General features: G+C 45.7%; 1 protein-coding gene across 4 annotated transcripts; it reads left to right on the top strand.

The window, feature by feature from the left end:
• On the top strand, positions 1-27828 carry camta2 (calmodulin binding transcription activator 2). Of its 4 annotated transcripts, none has more exons than XM_087831476.1 (26): positions 1-46; positions 1023-1114; positions 4106-4209; positions 6165-6232; positions 6325-6460; positions 6764-6835; positions 8098-8245; positions 8341-8469; positions 8556-8766; positions 8963-9992; positions 10085-10756; positions 12813-12939; positions 13024-13158; positions 17370-17539; positions 20511-20692; positions 20778-20856; positions 21251-21518; positions 21601-21816; positions 21894-22096; positions 22193-22374; positions 22459-22663; positions 23095-23166; positions 23271-23291; positions 25058-25251; positions 27136-27210; positions 27287-27828. In XM_087831476.1, exons 2-26 carry the CDS (start codon positions 1081-1083, stop codon positions 27339-27341), a joined length of 4788 nt encoding a protein of 1595 aa, XP_087687602.1. In that variant the 5' UTR covers positions 1-46; positions 1023-1080; the 3' UTR covers positions 27342-27828. The 4 variants fall into 4 exon arrangements, with proteins under 4 accessions (XP_087687602.1, XP_087687608.1, XP_035771516.2 ...); XM_087831482.1 differs by lacking the exon at positions 1-46 and adding an exon at positions 264-627; XM_035915623.2 differs by lacking the exon at positions 1-46 and having other exon boundaries at positions 1056-1114; positions 21894-22087.

The raw sequence follows: 27828 nt of genomic DNA on the forward strand, positions 1-27828 counted from the left end.
GTGACGTCATAGCCAGAGAAGATGGCGGCTGTGCTGAAGGCGGAAGGTAAAGGAGCTTTAAACAGATTGTTTTACCTCCGAACTCTGTGCTGCTCTCGACTGTCTGCTCTCGTCTAGCTCGCTCTGTTTTATACGGTATATCTGGAAAGGAGCCACCGCTGGCTGGCTCGGTGTAGCGTGCTGTGACCCGCAAGTGAAGCCCTGCAGCTGGGCTCCGGGACTGCTTTAATCACCGCGGAGGCGAGCCTGTTACCAGCAGCTAGCCGAGCTCCGCCGGTGGAGTTAGACGGCTAGCAGAGCAGCTAACACCCAAACATCCGCACTCGCATCTGAGTTCCCCTCCGAGTGTAGATCACGAGGGCTTGAATAAATACAGCGCTGCGTTAAAACCTGTTGTTGTCTGGGTAACTGTGCTAATTGTTAACGCAAAGGCGTGAAACGTTAGCTTTGACCAGCCAGCTGCAGCTGAGCTCCCGCGGGCGGGGTGCTGTGCTCTGCGAGGCGGCCATAGCACCCATGAGAATCCGGGGTCTGAGCCCGGCCTGTGGAGACCGAGCCTGTGTGGGAGGAGGATGGATCCTCTACACGAGAGGCTCAGCGTCATCTGTTATCTGTGAACCTGCCTCAGTGAGCGTCTTGATGATTAGAACTAAATCAGATATCGATCAAGTGACAGCTGGCATGTTTTCTATGTGTGTGTGTGTGACAGCAGGTGATGTTTGGGTTTTATTCACGAATTAATCAAAGAAGTCATTCTGTGGGTTAATCATCACACACTCACACCGTGAAGCTGTTGTTATGTAACTAAACACACTCCTATCCCAACACACACCCACTTTACACGCTCTCCATGTAAAGTGGGTGCAAATTCAGCTGTTGCTAGGCAACAGGGAGCTATTGAAGAAGTGCGTGGCTGTCTGTGTGTGTTTGTGTGGAGCTAGCCAGTTCAGATATCAGATGTGTGTGTTTGCAGCTCTTGTTTGTCATTGATCACACTGATGACCTGTTCTGTGTGTGTGTAGCGGGGCAGTGCAGGCCGCCTTGCCTTGTGTGAGACTCATCCTGCATGGACTCGTCACCATGAGCAACAAGGAGATGGTTTCCCCGGAGACAGGTCAGTCCCATCCACCTGCACACAGACAGTTATTGCGTTTGTGTGTCCACCAGATCAATGAGTTCTTCGTTAACGGATTTCTGATTTCCTGCCAGGCCTCACGAGCTGCTGTGTTTGGTGCTGTGTGTCTTACTGTAGGTGTAGCTGGTTGTGTCTTTCATTGTGAGTCAGAGGATCAGTATGTCACTTCTTCTTGCAGTGGAGGTGTTTTAGCTCTTTCTGTCTTGTCATGTATTTGTTTGTGACTGTTTGTCCAGCTGGACCGGCTCTTAAACTTCGCTGACCTTCTTTTATTATTTATGTTGTTTCTTTGTTATTGTGTCTGTTTTCGCTTTGATATTTGTTGTTATTTACCTTTTTTTTTTTTTTTATAAAACTATTAAATAAATGTAAGATTACGTGTGTTTATTCTTATTTATTTAACCGGTTTTGTATTATTAGGTTTTTTGGTTCTGTCTCAGGTATATTATTACTGAATTGTATATTTTAATATTACTGGACCTAGTTTTATTTCAAATAAACAAAGAATTTTATTTTATTACTGATATTTTATTACTATTATTGTTAGTAGTAGTTATAAATTATGCTATATTATTTTAACTTCTACCCCTTTCCTTCAAATCTGTTCTAAAAAGGTTTATTTTTATTGAAGTGAAAAAATGAAAAAATAATTATAAAAATAATTATAAAAATAATTTTTAAAATAATAATTGTAAAAAACAAATATTTCAAGTTTAACATTTATTTACTGATTTAATGTTTTTTAATTATTATTATTATTAATATAAGTTGGATAATATTTTAAGCTTGTTGTCCCCATTAGCTCTTTAGATATTGTCTAAATTTCGTTTTCATGTTGTATTACTTTCATTTTGTTTTTATATATTTACTGTTTAGTTTACTTGATCATTTTAACTTTATGTAAAAAAAAATTGTTAAAAAAATTAAATCATGATTAAACAAAATCATTTCATAGCGTTTATTCATGTTTTAATTCATGTTAAAAAAGTTTAGATATTATACAATTTGTAATAATTATTATTATATGTATATTAACATGTAGTTTTTTTTAAATAATAATAACAAACATCTAGTCGTTCTCTTCAGAGCAACGGCTAGATGTTCTTAAACTAGCTGCTTACGCGTCACTTCCGTCATTAGTCGGTTAAAAGATTTATTTTTGTTTAATTAATGTTAGTGTTGCTAGTGTTGCTAGTGTTAGCAACACTAACACTAGCAACACTAACACTAGCAGTGTTGCTAGTGTTAGCAACACTAACACCGCTAGTGTTAGTGTTGCTAGTGTTAGTGTTGCTAGTGTTAGTGTTGCTAACACTAGCAACACTAACACTAGCAACACTAACACTAGCGGTGTTAGTGTTGCTATGACGATGTAATGGCGCCCCCTGTGACCTTTGCTCTCTGATGGAAAGCTGTAAATAAGACAGTAAGAAGCCGTTTTGTTGGTGTTCTGTGGTTTTCTGCTCTGTTCACGTGTGAAATGACTCAGTGAAAGGCTGAACGCAGGTCCTGTACTACAGGACGGTATGAAAACAAGAGTGCCTTTAAACATTAAGCATGCAGACATATTAATCTGATGAAAGCAAATGATGAACCTGGTGGAGGGCAGACGTTAGGAAGCTCCTCTGAGGGAACATTAGAGACGCTTTGGTTGCCGAGGTGTCTGCAGCTGTTTAATTTGACCTGTTTTAAGTCTTTACCAACGCTGTGTGCAGCTCACAGCGTTACGTCGTGTAGGATTTCATTGTGTGTAATCTGTTTCAGCTACCAGTGACATGGAGATGCAAAGGCTTCAGTCAGATAACGCCCTGCAGACTCACTGTGGTCTGATGATGTTTGCTGCTGTAGAGCTCTGTTGTGTGAGCTGTGTCTCAGTAAACCAAACAGAAGAAGAAGTCAGTGCTGCTCTGACTCTGTGACCTCATCCACTAAACTCCGTTTCAGTGTTTCTGAATGCTTTCCTACTTTTAGACTCAGTGACTTTTTCCTCTCGATGAAATGAATGAGCTCCTGGGTGCTTCGGTAACATATCGCGGAACAAGTGTCCCAGTTTCCTGCAGTGCATCAGAGTTATAGTGGGTCCCCGTGTATCTTTACTGGTGGAGGAGGGGTGGGGTTTGTGAGATCTTCAAGCTCGGCTCCTCTGTTAGAGACCTGAGAGTTTGAGGGTTACGTTTCTAATTGAACTTGTTTATATTGTAAACCCAGTGACGGTGCATGAAGCCCCTGACGGGCCATTTTCATACCTTTAACTCGTTGAACTTTGGCACGCAGTCGCCCACACCGACCCCCGCGCCCAGCTACACTTGAGTTCGGCGTCTTGGTGGCTTTTTGCTGCTCGCTGTGGTCAAACTGAGGTTGCACACGTTGCCGACTCAGAAGCGTCTATTTTTAGTCTCAGTTGTGAGTGAAGCGCTGGCTCTGCCCAGCTGCGATTGGTGGAACGTGTCCACTGTCTGACACTTTGTTCATCAGTCCTGGGTCATTTTGTCCTTCATGTCATATCCTGTAAAAACCTCTGTAAAAAACTGTTTTTACCTAAAATGTGACTGTTTTCTGCCGTCTTTGCTGAGATCCTGAGATATTCAGAGATTAATGTTCAGGATTCGGGCCTTTGATCGGTGCTTCTTCCACATCGCATCATCTACCTCCACCTCTTCCTATCCCAGCATGCTCCTCTGTTACACCAACCCTCTGCATGTCCTCCTTCATCCTTGAACCTCCTCTGAGCTCTTCCTCTGTTCCTCCTGCCTGGCAGCTCCACCTTCATCCTCCACCCTCCCTCCTCTGCACATGCTCAGACCTTCTCAGCCTCCCTGACTGAGCTGTCCCTGTGATGGACTCACTTCTAATCGTGTCCTCTCTCACTGAGGGTGATGATGATGAGAATTTGAGGTGTTTGTCCGCATCAGAACCAGCAGAACCACTAACTGTGTGTGTGTGTGTGTGTGTGTGTGTGTGTGTGTGCAGAGAACAAAGGACAGAGGAAGGTGTTTCTTCCCAACAAGCTGCTCGAGTGTCTCCCTCGCTCGTCCAGCCTGCCTAATGAGCGGCTCAGGTGGAACACTAACGAGGTGAGTTCTCGTGTGATCCTCGTTTCCTGTTTGACGCAACCGGCGGAGGCAGGAAGTGACATCACACGGAGAATATTATCATTATCACTGTTTAAAACAGACCTTCCCAAAGTGTGGGGCCCGCCCCCTAGGGGGGGCGCAGAGCCATTGCAGGGCGGGCGCGGAATGAAAAGGGGGGGAAAAAACAAAACGCTTGGACACTGCTAGCACGGGGCGCCCACAGAAACACAAAGCAGGAGATGAAGCATCGCTGAATATGTTTCCAAACCAACTTCTAAGCCAAAGACTAGAAAATATGATGAAGCAAATCTTCCCTTTGGCTTCACCTGCACAAGTGCCGAGGTAGGTCTCCCTGCAGGATTGGTTTTCCCTTCGTCAGAGCGTGCTGGGCTGTTCAAATCACGGACAAACAGTATCCTACAGTTGTTTATGTTTTTAAACCCATTTTGCACAGAGAGGCATTTTTTGAAAAATATTGACAGCAATGTTGAATATTATTACGCATGAAAAAAAAAACTACACGTAAAATAATCACATCGTGACGCCTCTGCCTTTCTAAATGGAAGGACAGTAACTGTGTGTGTATGTAAGCGTTTAAACCTGCAGATAGTCAGATTAACAGTATTTCGTCTCTATCTGCCATTCTGCAATTCATCTCATGTAAACAATAACGTGGCCACAGCGTGACGTGAAAATAGCCACATATCTTTGATGTTGCGTGATGAACTCTGTATTCCTCGTCCACACGTAAACACAAAAAGGGAGTTTTAAAAATCTCAGTTTTCGGTGATTCAAAACGCCGTTTACGTGTTTATGTGTGAACGAAACAGCTGCGTTTTCAAAAATACCCGTGTAGGTGTGGACGTAGTGTAAAAGAGTTAGTAGTTTATTTTCTTACTACCTGTAATTTATTGCAGATTACTTGTATTTGCTTAATTGTTTACTAAATGTTTGAGGTGTGAAAAAGATGTGTTTGTGCGCACGCGCGAGAAGGGGGGGGGGGGGGGGGGGGCGAGGGGGCGCGAACATTTTTCTTGTAAAACAAGGGGGGGCCCAGCAAAAAAAGTTTGGGAACCACTGGTTTAAAACAACACACAACAGACAGAGATAGGATCAGAGAAGCAGGTTAAGGATGAAAGCAGAATTTCAAACTTTAAAGGTAAGCTGTTCTATTACATTATTATTATTATTACATTCGTTCCATCACTGCTGTTATCATCACTTTTAAGTGAGGACTTTCGGGGCCAGGCTCAGAGGTGCGATCCCTTTAAAACTGGTGTCAGGCTCTGAGGAGGATTCGGTTTACTTGCAACTTTCCCCGCAACCCTCCCTGCCCCAGAAAGACAGTCAGAGAGGCCTCGGGTCCCCACCCACTGTGAGCGTAGGTGACTGCATCAGGTCGGACATGCACGTGAATACAATGGTGACAATAGCAGAGGGGCCGTTCTTTAAATGTGAGGCAGAAACCGTCAGTTTGAGGAACTAAAACCTGCACAGGCCTCGCTGCTCTGACTGTTTCTGCTCTGATAATCGAGCTGCTCTGATAAATATGAAACGGAAACTCAAGAAATCCCGTTATTTATTCAGTCTGCACACGCCACACTGTCTAAACCTGATGAGCCTGTTACAGTTGACAGTTCCCGCCGTCACCATCTGTGGGGTTTTCTGACTTTGAAAGGAAGATTTGGCAGTTCCAGCGTCACAGATGTGGCTGATTGTTTTATTTTACATAATTATAACTCGGATGTTCTGGTCGTTCTAACAAACAACTAACTGCTGCTCAGTCCGATGTTTTACTGGGACATTGAAAGCCTCCTGAAGTTTTCGGGGTCACGAAACGATATGACAGAAAGTGTTTTCTTTAGCGTGAGTAGAAAGCGTTTCATCCCGTATGTCGACTGTAACAGTTCACTCTGAGCTCTACGTGTGATTTTAAATCGTCTTTGTTTCTGCAGGAAATCGCTTCCTACCTGATATCCTTCGACAGACATGACGAGTGGCTCTCCTGCACCCTCAAAACCAGGTACAGACCCAGAGCACACCTGTCATACGCAAACAGCTGAGGGCCTCTCTCCTGTTGGATTTTATTGATTGATTGATGGGTTTGTGTGTCAGGCCGAAGAACGGCAGCATCATCCTGTACAACAGGAAGAAGGTGAAGTACAGAAAGGACGGATACTGCTGGAAGAAAAGGAAGGATGGAAAGACGACGAGGGAAGACCACATGAAGCTGAAGGTCCAGGGCATGGAGGTCTGCAGCACGTGCACACACACACCTGAGCACAGCTGCTCCCCCTGCAGGACGCGCAGCGTCACAGCACAGCAGATGGAATACTGTTTGTGAGATTATTGTGGGAGGAAATAAGATGCATTTGCTGCCCTGAACATTATGAATAAAGACGAAGCTCGTGTCCACATCCTGTTTTAGATCAGTTAGTTAGTCCAGGCTGCAGCGGCGACACAGCGTCTGCTCTTATTTTGAAAGGATCGTGCTGTTCTATTAGCGAGTGTCGAGGCTGATCCCTGCTAAACTGTGCTGGTCTCTGGGTTTCAGTGCCTGTATGGTTGCTACGTCCATTCCTCCATCGTGCCAACATTCCACAGACGATGCTACTGGCTGCTGCAGGTCAGAATAAACACCCCGCCACACACACATTAACACACACCACGCTGACACTGGTTTGCAGCCAGTTTTCCAAGTGGTGTTGATTCAGCACTTACAAGGAACCGTATAGAAAGAAGTTCTCCTCAGCTTGTTTACAGGTTCCTTTATTTACTGCAGTGTGTGAGCGACTGGGCTTAAACATCATTAAGATTAAACACTGAGATTAAAATGTTGGTGTTTCCACTGACAAAGTTCAGAGCTCGAGTTACTCCTGAAGTATGATGCTGAGTTCCCTAGTTTATTGATAGATGCAGTTTATTCTTCGAGTTTAGTTCCCAAATTTATTTACTGTTTTTAATTTAAAAGTAAAGTTTAGGTTTTAGTCTCAGACTGGTTCACCAGTTATGGTACCGAGTTTAGCTCAGAGTTTAGTTCCATGTTTTTCCAGTGTTTTCAAATTCTAGTCTCTCCTGGGGTTTAGTTCCTTACTCAGAGTTTAGTTCCCAATCTTGTCGTTTAGCTACAAAGTTTAATCTAGTATTGGTTCCAACCTGTTACCCAACTTGTTTCGTTCCAAATTTAGTTGTAAAATTTAGTTCCCAGTGATTTAGTTCTTACCTTAAGACCATGGTTTGTAGTTCCCAAACTGAACTTTTGGTTCCCAAGTGGTTACAACTTGTTTTCCAGTTAGTTAGAAAGTTTAGTTCCCAAACTACACCTTTAGTTCCAGCGTTAAGTCGAGAGTTTAGTCCCAGACTTATTTCCATGTTTAATATTTAATTTTTAATAATTTAATAATGTAATTAAAATTTAATTTAATTTAATTAATATTTAATTTAATTAATATTAAATATTTAATATTTAAATAAATATTTAATATTTTTAATATTTAATTCCATGTTTCATGTCTAAGTTTAGTTACCTGGGATTTGGCTCTTGACTTCAGACCAGAGTTTAGTTCCCGAGTTTAGTTGCTGTATTTAGTTCCTGGTGTTAGTTTCCAAGTTTATTTACCAGTGTTTGATCCTAGATTTATTATTTGTTTTATTATTTATTACTTGAATTGCTGAGTTTAGTCGCCAGTTTAGTTACGAGGCTGCAGGAGCAGAGTGTGAGGCTCCCTAAAACTGCAGAACTAAGACATCAACTGCAGGCTATAGTAAGTGTACGCACTTGCAGTTAGCAGTACTTCCCCCTGCAGACACACGCACACACATGCAGACACAAAATAATAGGAAACGTAAACCTAAAATAGTGTTAATCAGTGTGTTTCTGTGCGACAGAACCCAGACATCGTGCTGGTCCACTACCTGAACGTGCCGTCCCTGGAGGATTCTGGGAAATGCAGTCCACTGCTTTGCGCGGTGGCCGACCGCCATGACAGCGTGCGCTGGAGCCGAGACGACCTGCTGAGCCAGCTGAGGCCCATGTGTATGCACGAACACCTAACCGCATGTGTTTGCCTCATTGTGTGGATGCAGAGTGTGCGTTTTGTAGTACTAATGTGTAGTTTTACTGCGTTTCAGTCCACAGTATGAAGTGTTCAGTTGGTGCGGGAGATTTCAGTATTGAGGAGTTGGTTCAGCAAATCCTGGACCGACAAAGAACCAAACCACAGCCGCGCACGCACGCCTGCCTGTGTAACACTGCCCAGGGTGAGCCCTGAACACCTCGACTTCACTGTGACCTCGCTATGACATCACAGAGTGAAACTAACCACCCTGTTTATCCCTGAGCACAGTATCATCCGGAGTGAACATTCCCCACCGATGTAACAGCACCAAGCATCGCATCATCTCCCCGAAACTCCCGCCCTCTTCCTGTAGGCCATCCGCCTCGCCGGTGTCCTCTGAGCTGGGGGAGGTGGGGAGAGGAGGAGCGGGAGGAGAAGCCAAACTGCCTCACCTTCAGGCTCAGACCAGCCCGGTCTCGTCGCCCTGCCCCTCGTCCACGTGAGTCATCCGCACAGGAAAGAGAAGTTATCGGTCGAACTGTGAGCGCTCCTGCTCGAGTCCTTTTGGTTTGGTGGCTCGTTTTAAGCGAGATCGCCCAAAAACGACTAAACTGAATCTTGTGCCAGAAAGTCAGAGGCTATTGATTATGAGCTCATTTCCTGATTGATCGATTGGTCCTGTTTGTTTCCCACAGCTCCTCCTCCTCCCCGCCTCAATCCCACCGAGCCGCCGTCACCATGAGCAACAACGGTAACGGTTTCTACGGAGACCGCCACGGCAACCTGACGACGGTGGCGCTGCCACAGAACGCAGTCATTGTCATGGCGACTGCTGCCATAACAGGAGAGGGAGGAGGGGGCGGGGTGGCGAGAGCGGAGGAGGCGGGTCTGCGGAGGAGCCTGTCGTTCACCGGCTCTGGGCAGCTGCTGCTTTCCCCGGCCCTCCCTCCCCCGGGCATCAAGCCCACCTCCCCTTCCCCTCCAACTTCCTCCTCCTCACCCGCCCCCCCTTCCCTCCCCCCGCCTCCTGTGCAGGCACCAGGCGTGACCACCCTCTCGCTCACTCTTCTGCCCTCCCCGGTTATTGGAGGCCTTCTCTTAACCCCGTCTTCCTCCAACACATCCACCTCCCTCTGCTCCCCACCACCTCCTGCTGCCGCCGTTTCCCCACCCTCTCCCCCCTCCTCCCCCTCACCCCCGCCTCCCCCATCCCTTCCCCCTGCCTTTGATCCTGACTCGTTCCTCAACTCCCCCAAACAAGGCCAGACGTACGGCGGCCCCGTTCCTCCTCCCTCCTCCTCATCCACCCCCACCTCTGTCACGTGCACCACCTCCTCCCCCTTCTCTCCCCCCTCCCTCGCTCTCTCCCTGTCCCCCACCTCCACCCCTCCATCCTCTGTCTCCCCTCCTTCCTCGCTGTCCTCCCTCTCATCTTCCTGTGAAGTGGACAGGAGAGACTCAGTCCTCCCTCTTTCTACCTCTCCTTCCTCCTCCTCCTCCTCCTCTTCTCCCCACGTTCAGTCTACAATGCCCCCCTCCCTCTCCCTATCACTGTCTCCCACGTCCGCCGTGGCCCCGCCCCTGCTGCCGCTCTGCTTGGAGCTCGGAGCTCTGGGGGAGTCGGAGGCAGCGAGGGAGGATGCAGAAGAAGAGGTGAAGGACAGGAGAGGGGAAGATGACGATGATGAAGGAAGTGCTCCTCCCTCTAAACTCGCCCTCCTGCAGGTGAGCATGTGTCCTTCAGTGACTGTTTCCTGTAGCAGAAGCGTGTGACCCTCCTCCTACATCAACACCCTTTTTATTTCTGTGCCTTCCAGACAAACCACGCCTCCTCCAGCTTGGCACCACGGCAACAGACCATTAGCAGTTCTGCCTCCCTGCTCCTGGTGTGTCAGAGTTCGGCGACCCAGGCCTGCCAGCCGGCCAATCAGACTTACCGACAGGCTGACGAGCATCAGCATCCGCTAAACCCCGGGCAACACGCCAACCACCTGTGTATACCCGAGGCCCCGAGCCCAGCTCAGACATCCCGTCAGCCCTTGTTGCTGCAGCAGCAGTCGTCAATATTTGCCAACAGTGACGCTAACATGGACTCCACACCTGCTGCTGTTGCCATGGATACCGCTATCCAGGTGAAAGAGGAGAGCAGGCGGGGCTCCGACTCCGAGGACACCTGCATGAACACTCAGCTGGAGGAGGAGGCGGAGCCCTGCGAGCGGGGAGGGGAGGAGCTTGACATCTCCTTTGACAGTCAGTTTCCCGACCTCATCTCTGACCTCATGACAGAGGAGGCCAATCCCGTCGCGGCTCATTGCGCTGCCGTCTCCGCCGTGCCGAGCCCCGCCGTGTTTCCGGCAGGAGTCCGCTACGTCGTTCCTCCCCAGCCCTCCCCTTCCTCCTCCTTTCTCCCTTTTCCTCACCCGCTGCCCGCCTCCTCCGCACGCCTCGCCTCCATCACAGACTTCTCCCCGGAGTGGTCGTACCCCGAGGTAATCAGTCGCCAATAAATCAGCTTCACAGTCGAGCAATCAGTCAATAGAAAGTCAGTCAGAGAGTTTACAGTGAAGGAAGTGATCGGGACATTGATCAGACGAGTCAGTGATTGATTCTCTAAGCTTGGGTGGAGTTCAGCTGCTCGTCCACAAGAGGGCAGCAGAGTCCAGCAGCTGATTCAGTCTCTACCTTCACTGTCGTCATTATTTATCGTCAGTGAGGTTTTATTGATTTAACTGGTCAGAAGATTGAACCTGATGTCCATAAAACTGCATGATGCAGCTGACTTTGATTGGCCTGTTCACTGTGGTCAGACCCTCCTGCTGCTTCTTGTGGTGTTGGACATTTGTACAGGCCACGTCACACATCATAAGCCGCCCCCAGAGAGCGAGCTCGTGGCATGATGATTTCTTTGTGTTCTTACTCGTCTCTCAATTGAAAAATGTTTTTGGTTTCATTCTTTCTAACTGAGGGAAAGATGGTACAACAACATCTGCAACCAATAACAAGCAAACAACTTCCTCATTTTAAACTGAAATCTGAGTCAAAAAACCATATCCAATAATGATTTCTTACATCAACCCTCTGGGGTCTACAAACACACCGGTGCATCACGTGACCAATTTAAGACGACACAGCTACAAGATGCAGTGACCCAGAGTCTCCATTTCAAATTGGGTAGAAAGGGAACTTGAAACTATAGTTTTTAAATTGTGTCGATAGTAAAACCAGTTATGATTAAAAAATGGCGACGGAAAGCGGGCGAGCGGAAGAAAGAGAGAGAGTGAGTTTTCATATTCGAGACATTAGTGACGTTTAGTGTTTGGAGGCTGTAGTTAGTTTGTTGTGTTTTGTGTGTCAGTTATACTGCTGGATTTCATATTTGCTCTAAAAAAGCCGTCAAAGGCAGATTCCAGTGTAAACGCTGTTCCCACATGGAAAACTGGACTGATGCACCTCCTGCTGTCAGACCTGGTTTAGGCCTGTGCTGTTCTCCTCTGTCTTATACTGAACACAAACTATTTTTTTGGACTGGCACAAATCATTTGTGTGCCTTCTTATTTGATGCAGCACAGCTGATTGTTCTGGAAATAGATTTAAATGGTTATATAAAAAAACACCTGAGGCCTTGGCTGCATTTTTAGGTAAATAGTACCAAATAACTTTGTTGTATTTGCATTCCAAGTTATAAAAATGATTCGTTAAACATGTTTGTGGGTTTTACAGTAAAAAATATAACTTTTTTCTACTCGGATTTAACATTTTTTGTCTGAATTTAGATCAATTGTGATAATATAGTATGTCAAAATGAAAAAATAACTCCAGTTTCAGATATTTGAGGTTGTGCTGAAAATAGTGATACCAGACAAGGCAAGAAAAACATATTTTAAAGGTGAAATATAGAGGTAAAATCAAAAACGGCCAATTATACCCTGGACCCCAGATAGGTAGGTAAGGTATCTCAGAAAAATTCTGCGTAGATGATTGTAATAAAATATTATTTTTTAATATTTTTTTCATCGCTGTTGTTGTTGTTTTTTTAATGCAGACTCTCTATGGGTTTTAAAACACCCTGTACGTGATGGAGGGAACACAACTTTCAATTTATCCAAGATTAGACGCGACAAAAAAGATGGAAATCTTTGCTGGATGTAATTAAACAGATTGTCGTCTGCTGAGTTGGTGGTGTGGGCACCCGAGTTTGTGAACACGATAATTCAACAACGAAGTGATGTAGGATTTTGAAATCGTGCCACAGGTGCTTCTACTAAGAGGCTGAGGGGTAGCAAACTTTTAACATCTTTAATAACAAACTTCTTCTTTTGTACTTTGATCAGTAAACATGTCGATTGTCTTTGGAGACGAAGTGTTGCGCAGAGTCAAATGTCAGGCAAGAGGTTGAAAAAGTTATTGTCAGAATTACAGATGTGTCATCGTCACGTCAAAAGGATAAAGTAACTGTGTGTGTTATTAAATACATAATCAATATTATGTATTTAAATACATGTATGTAAAGTGATGACTCATCAGTCATCGTCGTGTCCTCTGCAGGGCGGAGTAAAGGTGCTGATAACGGGGCCGTGGAGCGAGCCGTCGGGTCGGTATTCATGCGTGTTCGATCAGAGCACCGTCCCCGCCTCGCTGATCCAGCCAGGGGTGCTGCGCTGCTACTGTCCTGGTACACACAGATTGTCCTCCTCCAGCCTGACTACGCTGATTGAAATGGCGCGTGTGACCTGACAGACTCTCCCATCTCTTTCAGCCCACGAGGCCGGCCTGGTCTGTCTGCAGGTCCTGGAGTCTGGAGGTTCGGTTTCGTCTTCGGTCCTGTTCGAGTACAGAGCGAGGAACGCCAGCTCTCTGCCCAGCTCTCAGCTCGACTGGCTCTCACTAGACGGTCAGATTTCCCTCTCTATGTCGCCACCTACACATGACAAATAATTAACGTTGAAGAGGGCTGAAAGAGACTTTAGAGATCCTGATATTTCAGATTTTGTACTGCCAAAAAACAAAAAACAGATGATGCTTGATATGTTTGAATCTCAGGCATTACAACCCCAACACAAGGCAGTCTGTATCCGTGAAATCAACCAATCAAAACCAAGCCTACAAAACATCGAAAAGTCAGTTCAGTCAGGTAAACTCTCAGAGGTCAGATACACTTCTTCAAAGCTCACTCCAACCTCAAAACCAAACTTTCACTCAGTTTAGGCTGTTCCAAAATCCCAGTTTGTTCTTATGACCGTGAAGAACAGCCACAAACCCACAGAAACCAACACAGAAGGACAAAAAGCAAACAGAAGTCAAGTATCTGGAAGATTATCCACCAGGCGAAGTGTCCCATCAGAGGTTAACCTCCTTAATCTTACTTATGAGGCGAAACCAGCCAAAATGTTAAAGATGTGAGGACCAACCAGTCTGTGGGCTACAGTATTTTTGTTGTTGATGGTCCTTATTCCGCAATGCAAACTGTTCCAATATATAAAGAGCGTCCAATTTGTTAAGCAATCACATCCTCCCTACACACATGGTGTCATCACCATTACACTCCCTCCAGTTGGTTCTCTGGAGGACTGTATGGACGTCTGTCTGAATATGTCGTTTGTTCTTGGATGAAAAATGATGTAGTAGAAAAAAAAGTAGTAGTAGAAGTTTTAAATAAGTTGTATCAGCATTTTGGGTTCAGTCCCTCTGTGCTGTAGTGGTTTACACATCACGTGTTCGTGGGTTCATGTTTGACTCATGCGGTCAGGAACAAATCGCCTGTTAATCAGAATGTTGATGGTTTGAAAGCATTTAAAGGCCAAAGTGCTGTATGAATGTGAAGTGTAGTTAGAAGGTTTACAGTGGAGGAGCTACTGTTCAGTGATCGGGATATTGATCAGACGAGTAAGTGATTGATACGCTGAGCTGCTCTGCTACAGTCAGTGTGGGCTTCAGCTGCTCGTCCACAAGAGGGCAGCAGAGTCCAACAGCTGATTCAGACCAGCCTCTACCTTCACTGTAGTTATTGTCATTATTTATCATCATACAGTGAACTTTTATTTTAACTTGGTCTTTTCTTCTGTAACTTTGCGTCTGGCAAAGATTTCGTTTCATCCGGGGCAGCAGCCTAAGCAGAGAAGCCCAGACCTCCCTCTCCCCAGCCACCTCCTCTAGCTCAGCGGTCCCCAACCCCCGGGCCTCGGACCAGTACCGGTCCGTGAGTCGTTTGGTACCGGGCCGCGAGAGTTGGTTTTCAGGGTTTTTTATCGGTTTTCAGTGTTATTTTGTTATCGTTTTTATCGTTAACTCGGTTTTCCTGGGTCTTTTCACGTGTGTTATGAATAAATCTTCTTTTTTTGGTACTGGTACTAGTTTTATTTTGTTGTATTTATCTGCGACACCTTAAAGGCCGGTCCGTGAAAATATTGTCAGGCATAAACCGGTCTGTGGCGCAAAAAAGGTTGGAGACCGCTGCTCTAGCTTATCCAGGGGAACACCAAGGCGTTCCCAGGCCAGCCGAGAGATATAATCTCACCAGCGTGTCCTGAGTCTGCCCCGGGGCCTCCTCCCGGATATTCTAATATTTATTCCTAAATTCATTTACAGTCCTCACATCTGTCTGCTGCGGAAACCTTGTAGCAGTATAGTGATGCTTCCTATTAGGAAGTCTTTCATCAGTGACAGTGGCTTATTGTTTTGTTTGTATTAATTAACGCTGCACTCACCGCTGTACGCTGGCGTCCACCTCCTAAAGATATAACTGCATGTTACGTCGATGCAGCTCACTGCAATAGTCTAATTTTTATTGAGCCAGAAGTGACCAGGATATCAGCTAATGCTAGCTGCCTTAAAATCAGATCCATCCTAATCAGCACTGAGTAACATTTAAATAAAGTCCTTGAATTGCACTCATTGAAATTAGAGCTTAGAATTCTTGGACAGAACATTTAACCACACAGCAGTCATGTTATTTGTCAGATTATTGGATTTAAAAATGCTTCGAGAGGATCCCACAGCACAAGTTCTAGAGGCCCAGTACAGGTTAGCTGATGCACGGCCTAGCAGACAGCTAGCAGCTACAGCTACCTGTCAGAGATCACGCCCCTAATAATGAATTATCATAACTTTAACACATGAAATTTTTTTTAAAAAAACACCCTCTGTACATTTGTAGAAGCAAACAAACAAGATGATATAATCTGAATAATAAGTAGAGGATCGGTAATAGAGCCTTGTGGAACTCCATTCTGAGTTTTCTCTGTGATCTCTGTCGGTTCCTGCATCCAGAAAAACTCAGATTTTAGTTGAAAATACTTCAGGTCAGACTTTTAAAGGCTGTTAAATGTGCACTCCTGTTTTTCTGACACAGAGACATGCTGATTTCTACTGTGAAGTTGGACTTTTTAACACTTACACACTTGGGGGGGCCTCTGGTGGACGTTAGTGGAACTGCAGCATCTTGTTTTCAGCTCGGTCGGTTGTTGTGGTCAGAGTGAGAGGGCAGCTGTCTGGCCTCAGCTGTCTGTCTGTCGAGGGTTTCCGTCTCACATTCAGGAATGTCACACAGTCAGTGGAGACACTCTATCAGCCTCCCCTCCCCGCCCCTCCCCTTCCCTCTTTGTGGGTTTCCCAGCATGCCTTTCTGCAGTGTTTGGACGTCCTGCCTGCTCTCTCTCTCTCTCTCTCTCTCTGATCCTCGTACCGCCGCTCAGTCTGCCTCCTCATGGCATGCGTGTCTTTGTGCGTTGCTGCACACATAAGGATCCCGTGTAGACTTATCCTGTGACATCACAGCGTACCCAGCATGCTCCTCACCTGAAATCAGACGCCCACAGACAGACAGACGATGGACACTCGGCAGCAGGATGGTGCCGGTAGGACCAACCTAAGAGAGTGTGTGTGGGTTTTTCTTTTTTTAATGTGATGGTTGTCATGGCTACATGGTTGCCACGTAACCACGGCAACCACCCACAGTCATCACAGAGGTAATTTTCTTTCTGTAAACTTGTATTGATTACGTGTTTAATAACAGGAACAAACATGAGAGCTGCAGGTGGAAGTAACTGTTAAAACTGAAGCCACGTCTCTTGCGTTGTGCGACGTGTAACGTGTAATCATTTTTGACCGTAAACCTAGAAAACGTTAACTTTGATGTGCCGTCTGTCATTCTCTGAGGAGAGAGCTAAAGCATTGATCATGTCATCATTTCTGTTTGGAGTTTAAAACTGTTTTTTTAGACTTTCAAAGCCGTCACGACGTTCAGGTCCCCGTTGCCGCCGCCCCGGCTGACGGAGTCCGAATCAGACGTCATTTTCTCTGAGTTTGTCTCTTTGTAGGTGTTTTTGTTCGTTAGCAGACGAAGGTCGATCCAGAGAAACGGGTAAAATAATCACAGCAGCTGTTAGAAAGCAGGGAGTCCCCTGTGTGTAAGAGTGTGTGTGTTTGGGTGGGGGTGGGGGGGGTGGGGGGGGGGGGGGGGGGTCCAGGTCACAGTGTATCAGGCTATATTAGGGACTCTGCTTTTATTTCCTTCACACACACTCGGTGTGCCAGGCGGCTGAGCGATTGAAGTCAGTCAGATAGTTTCCATGTGAGACACTGTGTGTGTGTGTGTGTGTGTGAGTGTGTGTGTGTGTGTGTGTGTGTGTGTGTGTGTGTGTGTGTGTGTGTGTGTGTGTGTGTGTGTGTGTGTGTGTGTGAGAGAGTGATAAAGAGGTGCTCTTTAAAAAGTTATTTAGGAGCAGCCTCATGGTTAGAGCTGTCAACACACACACAGTTTTCTGAGCTTCAGGTCTCCGATGATTGACGGTTTGTCCTTCTGTTGAATCTGCTGCAGTTTACCAGAGATAACCCTCGATACCGGTGCATCATGGGAAGTGTAGGACCCAGGGAGTTTTCTCACTCAGCAGCCCTGTTAGCAACACCCCTGTGTAGTTTAAGCTTCAGGAATAAGTGACGTCTGTTAGTGGAGACGACCTTCCAGAAATAAACCGATAAATATTGTAAAGTTTTGTTTCGCCATGCTAACGTCCTACAGTGCAAAAAAAATCACCCCGCAGCGCTGCGTCAGTAACTATAGATGATGGATGACAGGGTTTCACCCTCCGTGTTCTCTTCCTGCAGATAATCAGTTCAGGATGTCCATCCTCGAGCGGCTGGAGCAGATGGAGCGCAGGATGGTGGAGATGGCCCGCGACAACAACCAACAGCAGCAGCAGCAACGGCAAAATCAACAGCAGCACGGCAGCCAGCTGGCCACGCCCCCTCCTCCTCCACCAGAGGACCACGAACAGGTGAGACTGCTGTTCACCATCTGAAAACCATTTGAAGTCACTTCTAGGAAGAGATTAAAAAGTCAGTAAAGAGGTTTTGATCTCAGTGGGTGGACTGAGCTCTGCATGTAGACGCCTGCTGATCTTTGTTTACTCACATTTTAAGTGAGTTAAGAGGTTCTTAATGAAGTTCAGAGCAAAGCCATCCAATGCTTTACAGTTATTAATAAGATCGGAGCTCTGATGCTGGCGTAGAGGAGCACAATAATCATGGTGGGAAAAATTAAATGCACTTGTGACGTTGTGCAAAGCATTAGCAGATGCTCCAATTCTGAGCACATTTTAAACAAAGAGAACCAAGATGAACACTTTACCACAGCTTCTTACGTTTGTTCCAAGAACTGAGCTGACTGTAGGTCAGAGCGCACGCCGTGTTCATCATCGCTGAGCTCTTAGAAAGTGTTTAACACCCAGCGTCCCAGCACTGTCGAGGCTGACAGGGGAACATAGAGCTGCAGTGGGCGGTGTCACAGCTAAGAGTGGTCTGGCTGGGAGAAATCATGTATATATATATATATATATATAGAAAACAAAAATGGGCCAAGGATAGAGCCCTGAGGAAGCCATGATTAAAATTAACAGCAGAGGAAATGGAGTGCATGTTAATGGATAACTAACAGCGACAATTTTTATTTATCTAGCACCAAATCACAACAGCAGTCACCTTTATAGTGTAAGGTATGGATGATGTCTTTGTAAGAAAGCTGTAAAACTGAACTGTAGGTAACAATTCAGTCTTGTGACGCCGTCTGTTCTTCAAAAAAATTACAATGAAAAGTCGTTATTTTCACATCTTTCATTTGGTGCCCACACTCTGAAAGCAGTAACAGTTCAGCTGAACTTTTAATTTGAAATTCACTAAGACTGAAACTTGGATGGATCCTCCTCTAAACTGATCAAACCGCAGCAGAGGCCTCGCGGCGAGCGCGTACAGCTGGATCCTGTGAAGAACAAACGATGTGACCTCTGCTGAACCTCCCTCCGCCCCCTCGCCCTCCCTCTGATGTCATGGGAATTTGGCAGACGCCGCGGTCGAGTTAAAATAGCCTCGCTGTGACAGAGAGACACTTGACCTTAACTGAAACAATCTGCTGTTGTCTTGAGAAAGAAGAGCTGCTCGGGGAGGCCTCGTTAACCCTCTCGTGCCCGGGCTGTTATGCAGCTGTGCACATCTGTCAGTCGGCTGTGCACGCACAGATGTTTGTGTGTGTCAACGCTCAGGCGTCAGCATGGTGGCACTTGGATTTAACTCTGCCTGCTTGTTCCACCGATCGAGAAAATTAAAAATCACATTGTCTGAGCAGCTGGACGCAGCAACTAATCTACACTGAACTGTGCTAAAGGAGATTCACCAGCAACCTAAACTCCTAACGAGCAACATAAAGTGCAACTTTAAGCCTTTAACAGGAGCTTTAATGCCTAAAGAGTAGCTTGAAGAGCAACTTTCACCCGAAGGGTAACTTTGAAACATCAACAACACCCTTAATCCTTAAAGCTTCAACAGGAACTTTAATGATCAGCTTTTATTCCTAACAGTCACTTTTTTTGCTTAAAGGCAACTTTAAACTCCGAGCAGCAACAATAATCCTTGAAGAGCAACTTTGTCCCTTATAAGTCAGGCTAAAGCAGAGCTTCCCAAAGTGTACTTGGAGTTGCAGTTTATGTTTTTAAACCCATTTTTGCACAGAGAGGCATTTTTTGAAAAATGTTTTGATAGCACTGTTGAATATTATGGGGCCTAGCAAAAACAGTTTGGGAACCACTGGGTTAAAGGGAAAGCTTTACACTTAAAGAGCAACTTTCATTGCTTAAAACCAAATTTTAACCTTTAACAGCAACTTTAATGCATAGACAGAAACTTCAGCAACCTGAATATTTAAAGAGCTGCTTAAAAAGCAACTTTATTCCACGAGGAACAAATGAAAGAGCAGCTTTAAACCTTTAACAACAGCTCAGCTCAAACAGCTGCTTTGAAACTAACTTCAGTCCTTAAAGAGCGAATTAAAGTTAACAGGCTTAAAGTGGATTAAACTGGAACTGGATTAAAGTCATCCTTTAACACTAATCCGTTATTGCTTAAAGAGCACCTTCAGTACTTTCTCGGACTACAGAAGCTAAGGGTGGCTTGTGAAGAACAACACTCAACTTCGGCGGCAACTTGAATCCTTCAAGAACAAAATATATTATGCAAATAATATCTGCATAAAGTTAAAGAGCGATGCCTTAAAGATGAAATTCAGGCAGCTTCCATACCAAAAGAACAACTTTAAAAGCAACTGTAGCAACTTAAAGGCGTTTATGTTTCCTTAAACCTTTCATAGAGTAACTTATCCACCAGGAGCGTCAGAAAGAGACCCGGTGTTTGAGCTCGATCGCGGCGCTTTTGCAGACCTAGAGTCTTTGATTGCTGACCCGAGCGAACGTAATCAATCAGCCTGGAAACGTCGCTTTGAATTAAAATAAAAATGTTGAGCGTAAACTGGAGACCGCAGAGTTTATTTACTGCGCGGGTTAGCGTGCGGTTAGCGCGGTGTTAGCATGGCGTTGGCGCTGCAGCTGTCCGAGAGCCTGATGGATGACTGACAGCTGGGTGGATCACAGAGACTCTCTCGCTCCCTTTCCGCCATCAGTCATTTTTAGCCGCGCTTGTCCTCACGGGGAGGGGAGGGGGAGGTGTGCATGCCTGGGTGAGTCGCAGGGAAAACTGGAGGGGAGGGAGGAGGGTATGAATGTAATGTTTCCTACCAGCTGGAGGAGAAGGAGGTGATTTATAAACTATCATTTATCAAGCTAAAGGAGCTCCCCTGTGATTGGTCTAAAGTGTCACATGACCCTGTGAAGTCAGGTAGCAGGTGAGGTCAGAGCAGGTTAAAAGGGGCAAAGCTGACATTAAGCTGTCTGATCTGTGTGTGTGTGTGTGTGTGTGTGTCAGTCCTCTCAGTGGTTCGAAAGGAGGATTGTGGGAGTGTGCGAGCGGATGATGAGGGGCGGTCGGTGGTCAGGGGGAGGAGGAGAGCGGCTTCATCACTCCGTTCGTCACCGTGGCATGACGCTGCTCCACCTGGCTGCTGCACAGGGATACACACACCTGATCCACACACTCATACACTGGAGGTAAACACACACACACACACACACACACATTTTCCTGTTACTGCTGCTGTTTTTGCTTTGTTGACATTGTTGTCGCTGTTCACAGGAATGTAAACAGCGACAGTCTGGACCTGGAACAGGAAGTCGATCCTCTGAATGTCGACCACTTCTCCTGCACGCCGCTGGTAAATATACACACACAAACATCAGTGGCCAACGGGGTCAAAGGTCATTGTTCAATATTTCAAATTTGTACCAAGAAGAGGAACTTCTGCCTTAAACACCGAGTTTGATCCCTAAAGAGCAGCTTGCATCCTGTCGTATTACTAACTGAGTTGCAACTAAAGGTGAACTTTCATTCTCCAGCAGTGACGCAGTGAGCGACAACTTCAACACTAAAAGAGTAACTTTAGTTTTCAACAAATGTTGAAGAGCAATCCTTAATCAATACAGAATTAAAGCAAATCTCTTCACTTTTTGGATAGAGACCATCTTCCATCCTCATAAATGGACGCGTCAGAGTTGTCACGCCAACATCTGGTTGCTGCTTCCCTCACCTCTGTGTCACGTGTATTCCAGATGTGGGCATGTGCGCTGGGCCATCAGAGGGCGGCAGAGCTCCTCTACAGCTGGAACAGTCTGGCTCTGGGCATCCCCGATTCTCTGGGACGCTTGCCTCTCGCCGTTGCTCGCTCCCGAGGACACACTCGCCTCGCCACGGCGCTGGAGGAGCTGCACATGCAGCGCACGCTCGCTAACGTGGTGTCCAGAGACGTGCACACGCCTCCAGCAGACACGCACACACCGCAGCCACCACTGTCCCCTCTCTCCACCAGCCCAGATACAGGTAACGCTTACACCTGTGGCCCATCATGTGGCCTGAATCCATCTCTGTGATTGGCTGTAACAGCGTGCACTCTTCCCAACAGGTCTGAGCTCCTCCAGCAGTCTCCCCTCCCCCAGTGACCCCTCCTCACCCTCCCCCAGCTCTGCTTACTCCAGTGGCCCCGCCCCCATGGAGACATCGCCCTCTTCCCCTTCGTCTCCTTCCTCCTCTTCCTCACTATCTGTCTCCCCTCCCTCCCCCTCCTCCCTCCCTCTGGAGTCCATGTGGGGGGAGGAGACAAACACCACTTTCAGCACAGGTAACATTAGCGTTCGTTTATTCGTAATTCGCCGACGTACCTGATGAGGTCACTGATCGTCAATTTCCATCTTGCAGGTTTGAACCCTGGTGGTTCCAGAGACTCCCCCCTTCACCTCATGGACTATGAGAGCGTCTCTGCCAGTCACGCGCAGTCATACATGCACACGGCGAGCAGGCGGCGGTCGCACGCCACACTGGAGGAGCAGCTGCTGAGCTACAGTGAGAATGCCGAGAACGAAGGCGAGGAAGAGGCGTACCTGGAGGAGGAGGTGCTGCAGGTACCAAAATATAGTCCCGTAGTTTAGACTAATGTTTTAAATGTATTTAATGAAAAAAAATTCACCGTTGCTATGGTTACCATCACCACACAACAGGTTGACATGGCAACGCTAGCAGAGCAAATCATCGAGGCAACCCCAGAGCGAATCAAACAGGAGGATTTCCCCAGGGGGGCGGAGTCACCGCTCCGAGAAAGGTGGGACAACCCGGCCATACAGGACACCTGGCTGGCTACGTACCTGGAAACGGTCGACACCCACGCACACTCCCCGCCCAGGTAAGCCCCGCCCCAAAAGATGCCAGAAAAGTGTAACCATTAGCACCAAACGTTGTCATGAGATGTGTGCACGTGTGCTTGCAGGCGCGTGTGCCCCCCCTCACCACTCAGCGCTTTAGCCCTCCAGAGGCTCCGCCCTCCCTCTTCTGCAGCATGGGCAGAATTCCTCAACGCCTCAGCCAACGGAAAGATGGAGCGAGATTTCGCCCTGCTGACGCTGACGGACGGCGAGCAGAGGGAGCTTTACGAGGCCGCCAGAATCATCCAGAACGCCTTCAGGAGATACAAGGTGCACATGGCGTTATGGGAAGTGAGGGAGCGAGCAATGTTAGGGATACAGGTTTCCTTCTAGTGCGGGGCGAGCCGTGATCCGCCTCTACGTTTAGTCTGTGTCAGTCCCGTAATCTAGTCCGATCGTTCACTTCCTCCTGCCCCAGCTGAGTTTGGTCATGCTAGTCTAATTCTCCAAAGGTTTTTTAACAACTGAACTGTTAACAAAGCATTTGCACCCATTCAGCACCAAGAATGTCTTTCTGTACTCTCCACTGCTCTTTATCAAATTTGTGTCTGCGAACAAAGAAAGAAATGCCCTCAGTATCTCAAACATCCACATCATGCATGCAGGATGTCTGCAGTCAGCATAAATACATCCTTAAACTTCATCTAGGTTTGGTTTGGCAGTTTATTCCCAGGAATCTTAGTATTTTTCTTTATTTTCAGGGTCGGAGGTTAAAGGAGCAGCAGGACATGGCTGCGGCCGTCATCCAGAGATGCTACCGGAAGTACAAACAGGTGTGTGTTGTGCTGAGCTGTTTGAGTTTGTCTCGAGCTTCACTAACACTAAACTAACCTGCCATGTCTCTTTACCATCTCTCTCTCTCTCTTTCTCTGGCTAGCTAACATGGATAGCTCTGAAGGTAATATGGCTGACAGTAGACGTAGTGATGTGTAGTCAGTACATCGCCCTGTGTGTGTGTTGGTGTGTGGCTCACTGTTTAACGACCGCAGTAATGTATCCGTACTACCTCGAGCTCATGATGTCACTTTATTTTAGGTCCAGTTTTTATTCGAGCTGGAACAGAGAGGCCGAAACCTGGGAAATTACATAAAATTGTTAAAGTAGGGCTTCACTGTCCAGCAATAAAATACTCAAAGATAACAACTTTATTGTCAAGTGACAGAGAAAAATAAAAAATGATCACCTTTGACAGTGTAAAACAGCAAATATGTTCCCTTGTCTTTTAGTGGCAAATGCAATGTAAGATAGTCCCAGCTAGGGATGTGTATCGTTTAGGTTTTATCCGATACCAGTACCAAACCGGTACTTTTGAAACAGTGCCGGTGCTTAAAGAATGAAGAACACAAACTTTGTCCAAAAACCTCTCATGTTCAGCTGTTTTTTTTGTAAGAAGATAACAATGTTAGCCTTTTCTGCAGCTATAGGGCATATATGGTATCACTCTTGGCTGGAAGCAGCTTAAACAATGGAAAATACACCAATTTTGTCCAAAAACCTCTCATGTTTAACTGTTTTCCACTTTTTCTTTGGTCATTTTAGCCTTTTTGGCCAGGGTGAAGGGAGTATCTGCCATCAAACAAGAAGACAGCCGCATGTAGCTATGATGGTGTTTGCTAGTTCACCTTACATGCATTAATGTAATAACGTGGTTAGCCTACTCAACGTAAATTACACACGAACAACATTAAGCTACTCATGCAGAGAAGAACGGCTGCTGCTGCATCATCATCCTCATCATTTCTGCTACACTGGCAGGGCTAGGGGCCAGGACTCTCCTCTTCGGGTTTTTGGGGGATGTTGCTAACTCCGGGTCTGATAACAGGCACCACACCCGCAGTAGATGTGCTCGGTGTGAGGTCTCGCAGCAAGCTATCAAATACGGCGCATTTCTCTGCTTTTAAAAAAAACGCTATACGTCGCCAGGTGTTTCATCAGATTTGAGGTGTTACCTCCTTTGACAGTATCACAGTATCAGCTTAAAGCACTTGTTGCAGCTGCTGAGTTTGCATCTTTTGCTGTGAAGTACAGCCAGACTTTGACCGCTTCGTCTTGGGCATTTTTAGTCTGTAGCTCTGCTCTAAAAGAACGTACGTACCTGGACCCGCCTACTATCCTCGGAAACGTGAAATGATTGGCTGGAATCTAAAGAAGGAAAATAAAGCACCGAAATGTGCGCTGCTTTTCGGTCTGGTTACTACCGTTTATGTCAGAACCGGTGCCATACCGGTACCCATCCCTAGTCCCAGCAAGTTATGTTCATCGAGATATTGAGTTCATAGTGGGATAAACTTTTACTATTACTGTGAAAGTAAAACTGAGATTGAATCCAGTTTATGCCCTACATGAACATCTTAAAAAACATTGTTAAACTCTGCTCAGAGGTGAAATGGGCGAAATGGAAAACAAAACGAGTGCTGTCAGCGTTAATCGCGTTAAAATGATGTTAACGCCATAACCGCATTAATGCGGCAAATCTCCGTTAGCGAGTTGGTGCTGAGAGCACTCAGTAAAACAAAAAGAAAGTCAGATTTATAAAGAGTCCTGAACTGAAGTACACCAGAGTGACGACATCAAACAGAAAACGGATGATGGATCATCTCTCCGTCAGTTTCTCTAAACACTGTTTCTTCTGTACGAACTCTAACACCCCGTTTGCCCCCTCAGTACGCTCTCTATAAGAAGATGACCCAGGCAGCCATCTTGATCCAGTCCAAGTTCAGGTCGTACTACGAGCAGAAGCGTTTCCAGCAGAGCCGGCGGGCCGCCGTCCTCATCCAGCAGTACTACCGCAGCTACAAGGAGTATGAGAGGCTCAAACAGGCACCGAGAGGCACCGCCACCCACAACTCCAAGATCAAGTAAGACCTTATCACTCCTGAAACAAGATTCATGTCTGCCCACAAAAATAATGTAGTAATGACAAGTTAAGACGGTGTCTTCTTCCATACTCTTAAGTATAATAGTTTCCTAAAAGGAAAAAAGTTTCTGATTACAAATTGTTCCCTCAAGAAAACAAGGAAATTTTTATCTTTTCCCACAAGATAAAAATTTGTTCTCTCAACACAATAAACAAGTTTCTCCTCGTTCCTTCTGAATATGAATTTGTTCCTTCAAGAAATACAACTTAGCCCTTAAATAAATCATTCTTTAAAACAGGTTAATAACTTCAGTCAAGACAACTTTTTCCTTCAAAAAGGTCATTTGTTCCCTCAGGATAAAAACTTGAGGGAACAAGCTGTTGTCTTCTTTCTGTCGTCTGCAGAAAAATAATTTGTTTTCCCACAACAAGATCATTTGTCCCATCATGATAATAACTTGCTCCTTTGGGATATTCACCAACGTGTTGAACATCTGGACATATGTTGTTCCACACAAGAAAATAACTTTCAAAATCTTCTCTAAATATAATTTGTTCCCTTTGTTCCCTCAAGTTTTTCTCGAGAAGATCCGTTGCTGTGTTGCCTTCATGTCCAACAATGAAGCTTAATGTAAAAGTTCTCTTTAAATAAGCCTCTGCATTGAAACACAGACTGAGGCTACGTCCACACGTACCCCGGTATTTTTGAAAACGCAGATTTTTCTATGCGTTTGCACCTTTCGTCCACACGTAAACGGCGTTTTCGGTCACTGAAAACAGAGATTTTTAAAAACTCCGGCCAGGGTGGATATTTTCGAAAACTCCGTTTTTGCATTTACGTGTGGACGAGAAAAACGGAGAAAACGCAGCATCAAAGGTGTGCGCCTTTTTTGACGTCACACTGTGCGCCACGTTATTGTTTCGGTGAAATGAATTTCTACAATACTGTTACTGTTAATTGTTCTCTCTGCAGTGTTTAAATGCTTACATATACACACAGTTACTGTCCCTCCACACATACGACTCGGTTCTGCTTCTATGCCCCAGCTTTGTTTACTTTTTCCCACCGAGGCTTCTAGACTTCTGATTGGCCGACATTCTGCACGGTTAGGAATATAGCGCTACCTGCTGCTTTGGCATGTTCCTAGCAGCGTTTTCCTTCATTTCTGCCTTTACGTGTGGACGGGATTATTTTTTAAAACGGAAACGGAAAATCTCAGTTTTCAAAAATACCCGTGTACGTGTGGACGTAGCCATAGCAGCCTTAGTTCCTCATTTTTAAGTAAGTCTCATTTATTAATGTAGCACTTTTTAAGAAGAGAATGTGCTACAAAGTGCTTTACAGGGAATTCAAGTTATGTTGTTTTTGTGTGATGTATTTTTAAGGCCATAAAAGTAAGAGTGAGGATTTTAAACTGATATCTGTAGCTAACCACAAGCCATTGCAGCTAACAGTGGAGCGATATGTGAGACTTTGAGTGTGAGTTGAAAGCCTTGCAGTGACCTGTATCCGCGGCATCAGGAGGTCATTTGTGACTTTAAGGAGAGCTGTTCCTGTGGAGTGAAAGTTATCAAGAATATTATGCGCCTCAAGTGACCAAACAGCTTTTTTCTAATATTTCTGTAATGATGGGAAGTTTCAAAATGGGTCTGTAGCTTGTCTGTGGTGTGTAGTTCTTAGCAGAGGTTGAATATCTGCTGTTTAGAGCACGTGGGTAAAGAGCCAGAGAGCAGAGAATAATTGATCAAAGTGACCACAGAGGGCCCAATTTAAACTTTAAGATAAGGGTTTCGTTTGAGTTAGTAATCTGGATAGATCTCTGAAGTTGTGAGGTTTAGAGACTCACACTGATGCCAGATATTTTCTTTTCTCGTTGTCATTAAGGGGGTCGTTTCTGACAAAGAAACAGGACCAGGCAGCCCGCAAGATCATGAGGTTTCTGCGGCGCTGCAGACACAGGTAACAGGAGGAATTTTAAAATTTTAATGATATTTTTTCTGTCAGCTCGAATTGAGTTTTAAATATATTTTTACAGGATCAAAGAGCTGAAACAGACGAGGGAGCTGGAGAGGAGAGGACTGACCACCTAAACCATTTCAACCTTGTTTCCTCTCCTCCAGCGGAGAGAGGGATGATGGCGGGAACGAGAAGGTTCAGCAGGTTTAGTTTGATGTATACAAAGAGAAAAACCAAACGAGGAAACGACAGATGGAGAGAAGGACAGTGACGGAGAGATGCCTTACCCCACGCCAACTCTATCTATCTACTGATCTATCTATCTATCAATCTATCTATCGATCTATGTCTTCTCTCCTGTTGAATGTAGCTGTCTGTCTGCAGCTTGAAGCGCTCCGTTCGTAAGCGGCTCAGCCTCCGTGGGCTCGCTTCTTTGCCCTGAGCAGTGTCTTGTAGTGAGATTCTGGCGGTCTTTTCTTACTCCTCATCTGACAGGACAATCATTGAGCTTTCAGTCTATATTTACAAACTGAAGACGATATCAGGAATTGAACCGATCAGCAAGTTCACTGACAGAAAAAAATGAACCGTTTTTGTAATAAAATGAATCAAGCAGAAAAA

The sequence above is a fragment of the Neolamprologus brichardi genome, chromosome 3 (assembly GCF_056152115.1).
Source record: "Neolamprologus brichardi isolate AB-2024 chromosome 3, ASM5615211v1, whole genome shotgun sequence".
In the NCBI taxonomy this organism is placed as follows: Eukaryota; Metazoa; Chordata; class Actinopteri; order Cichliformes; family Cichlidae; genus Neolamprologus; species Neolamprologus brichardi.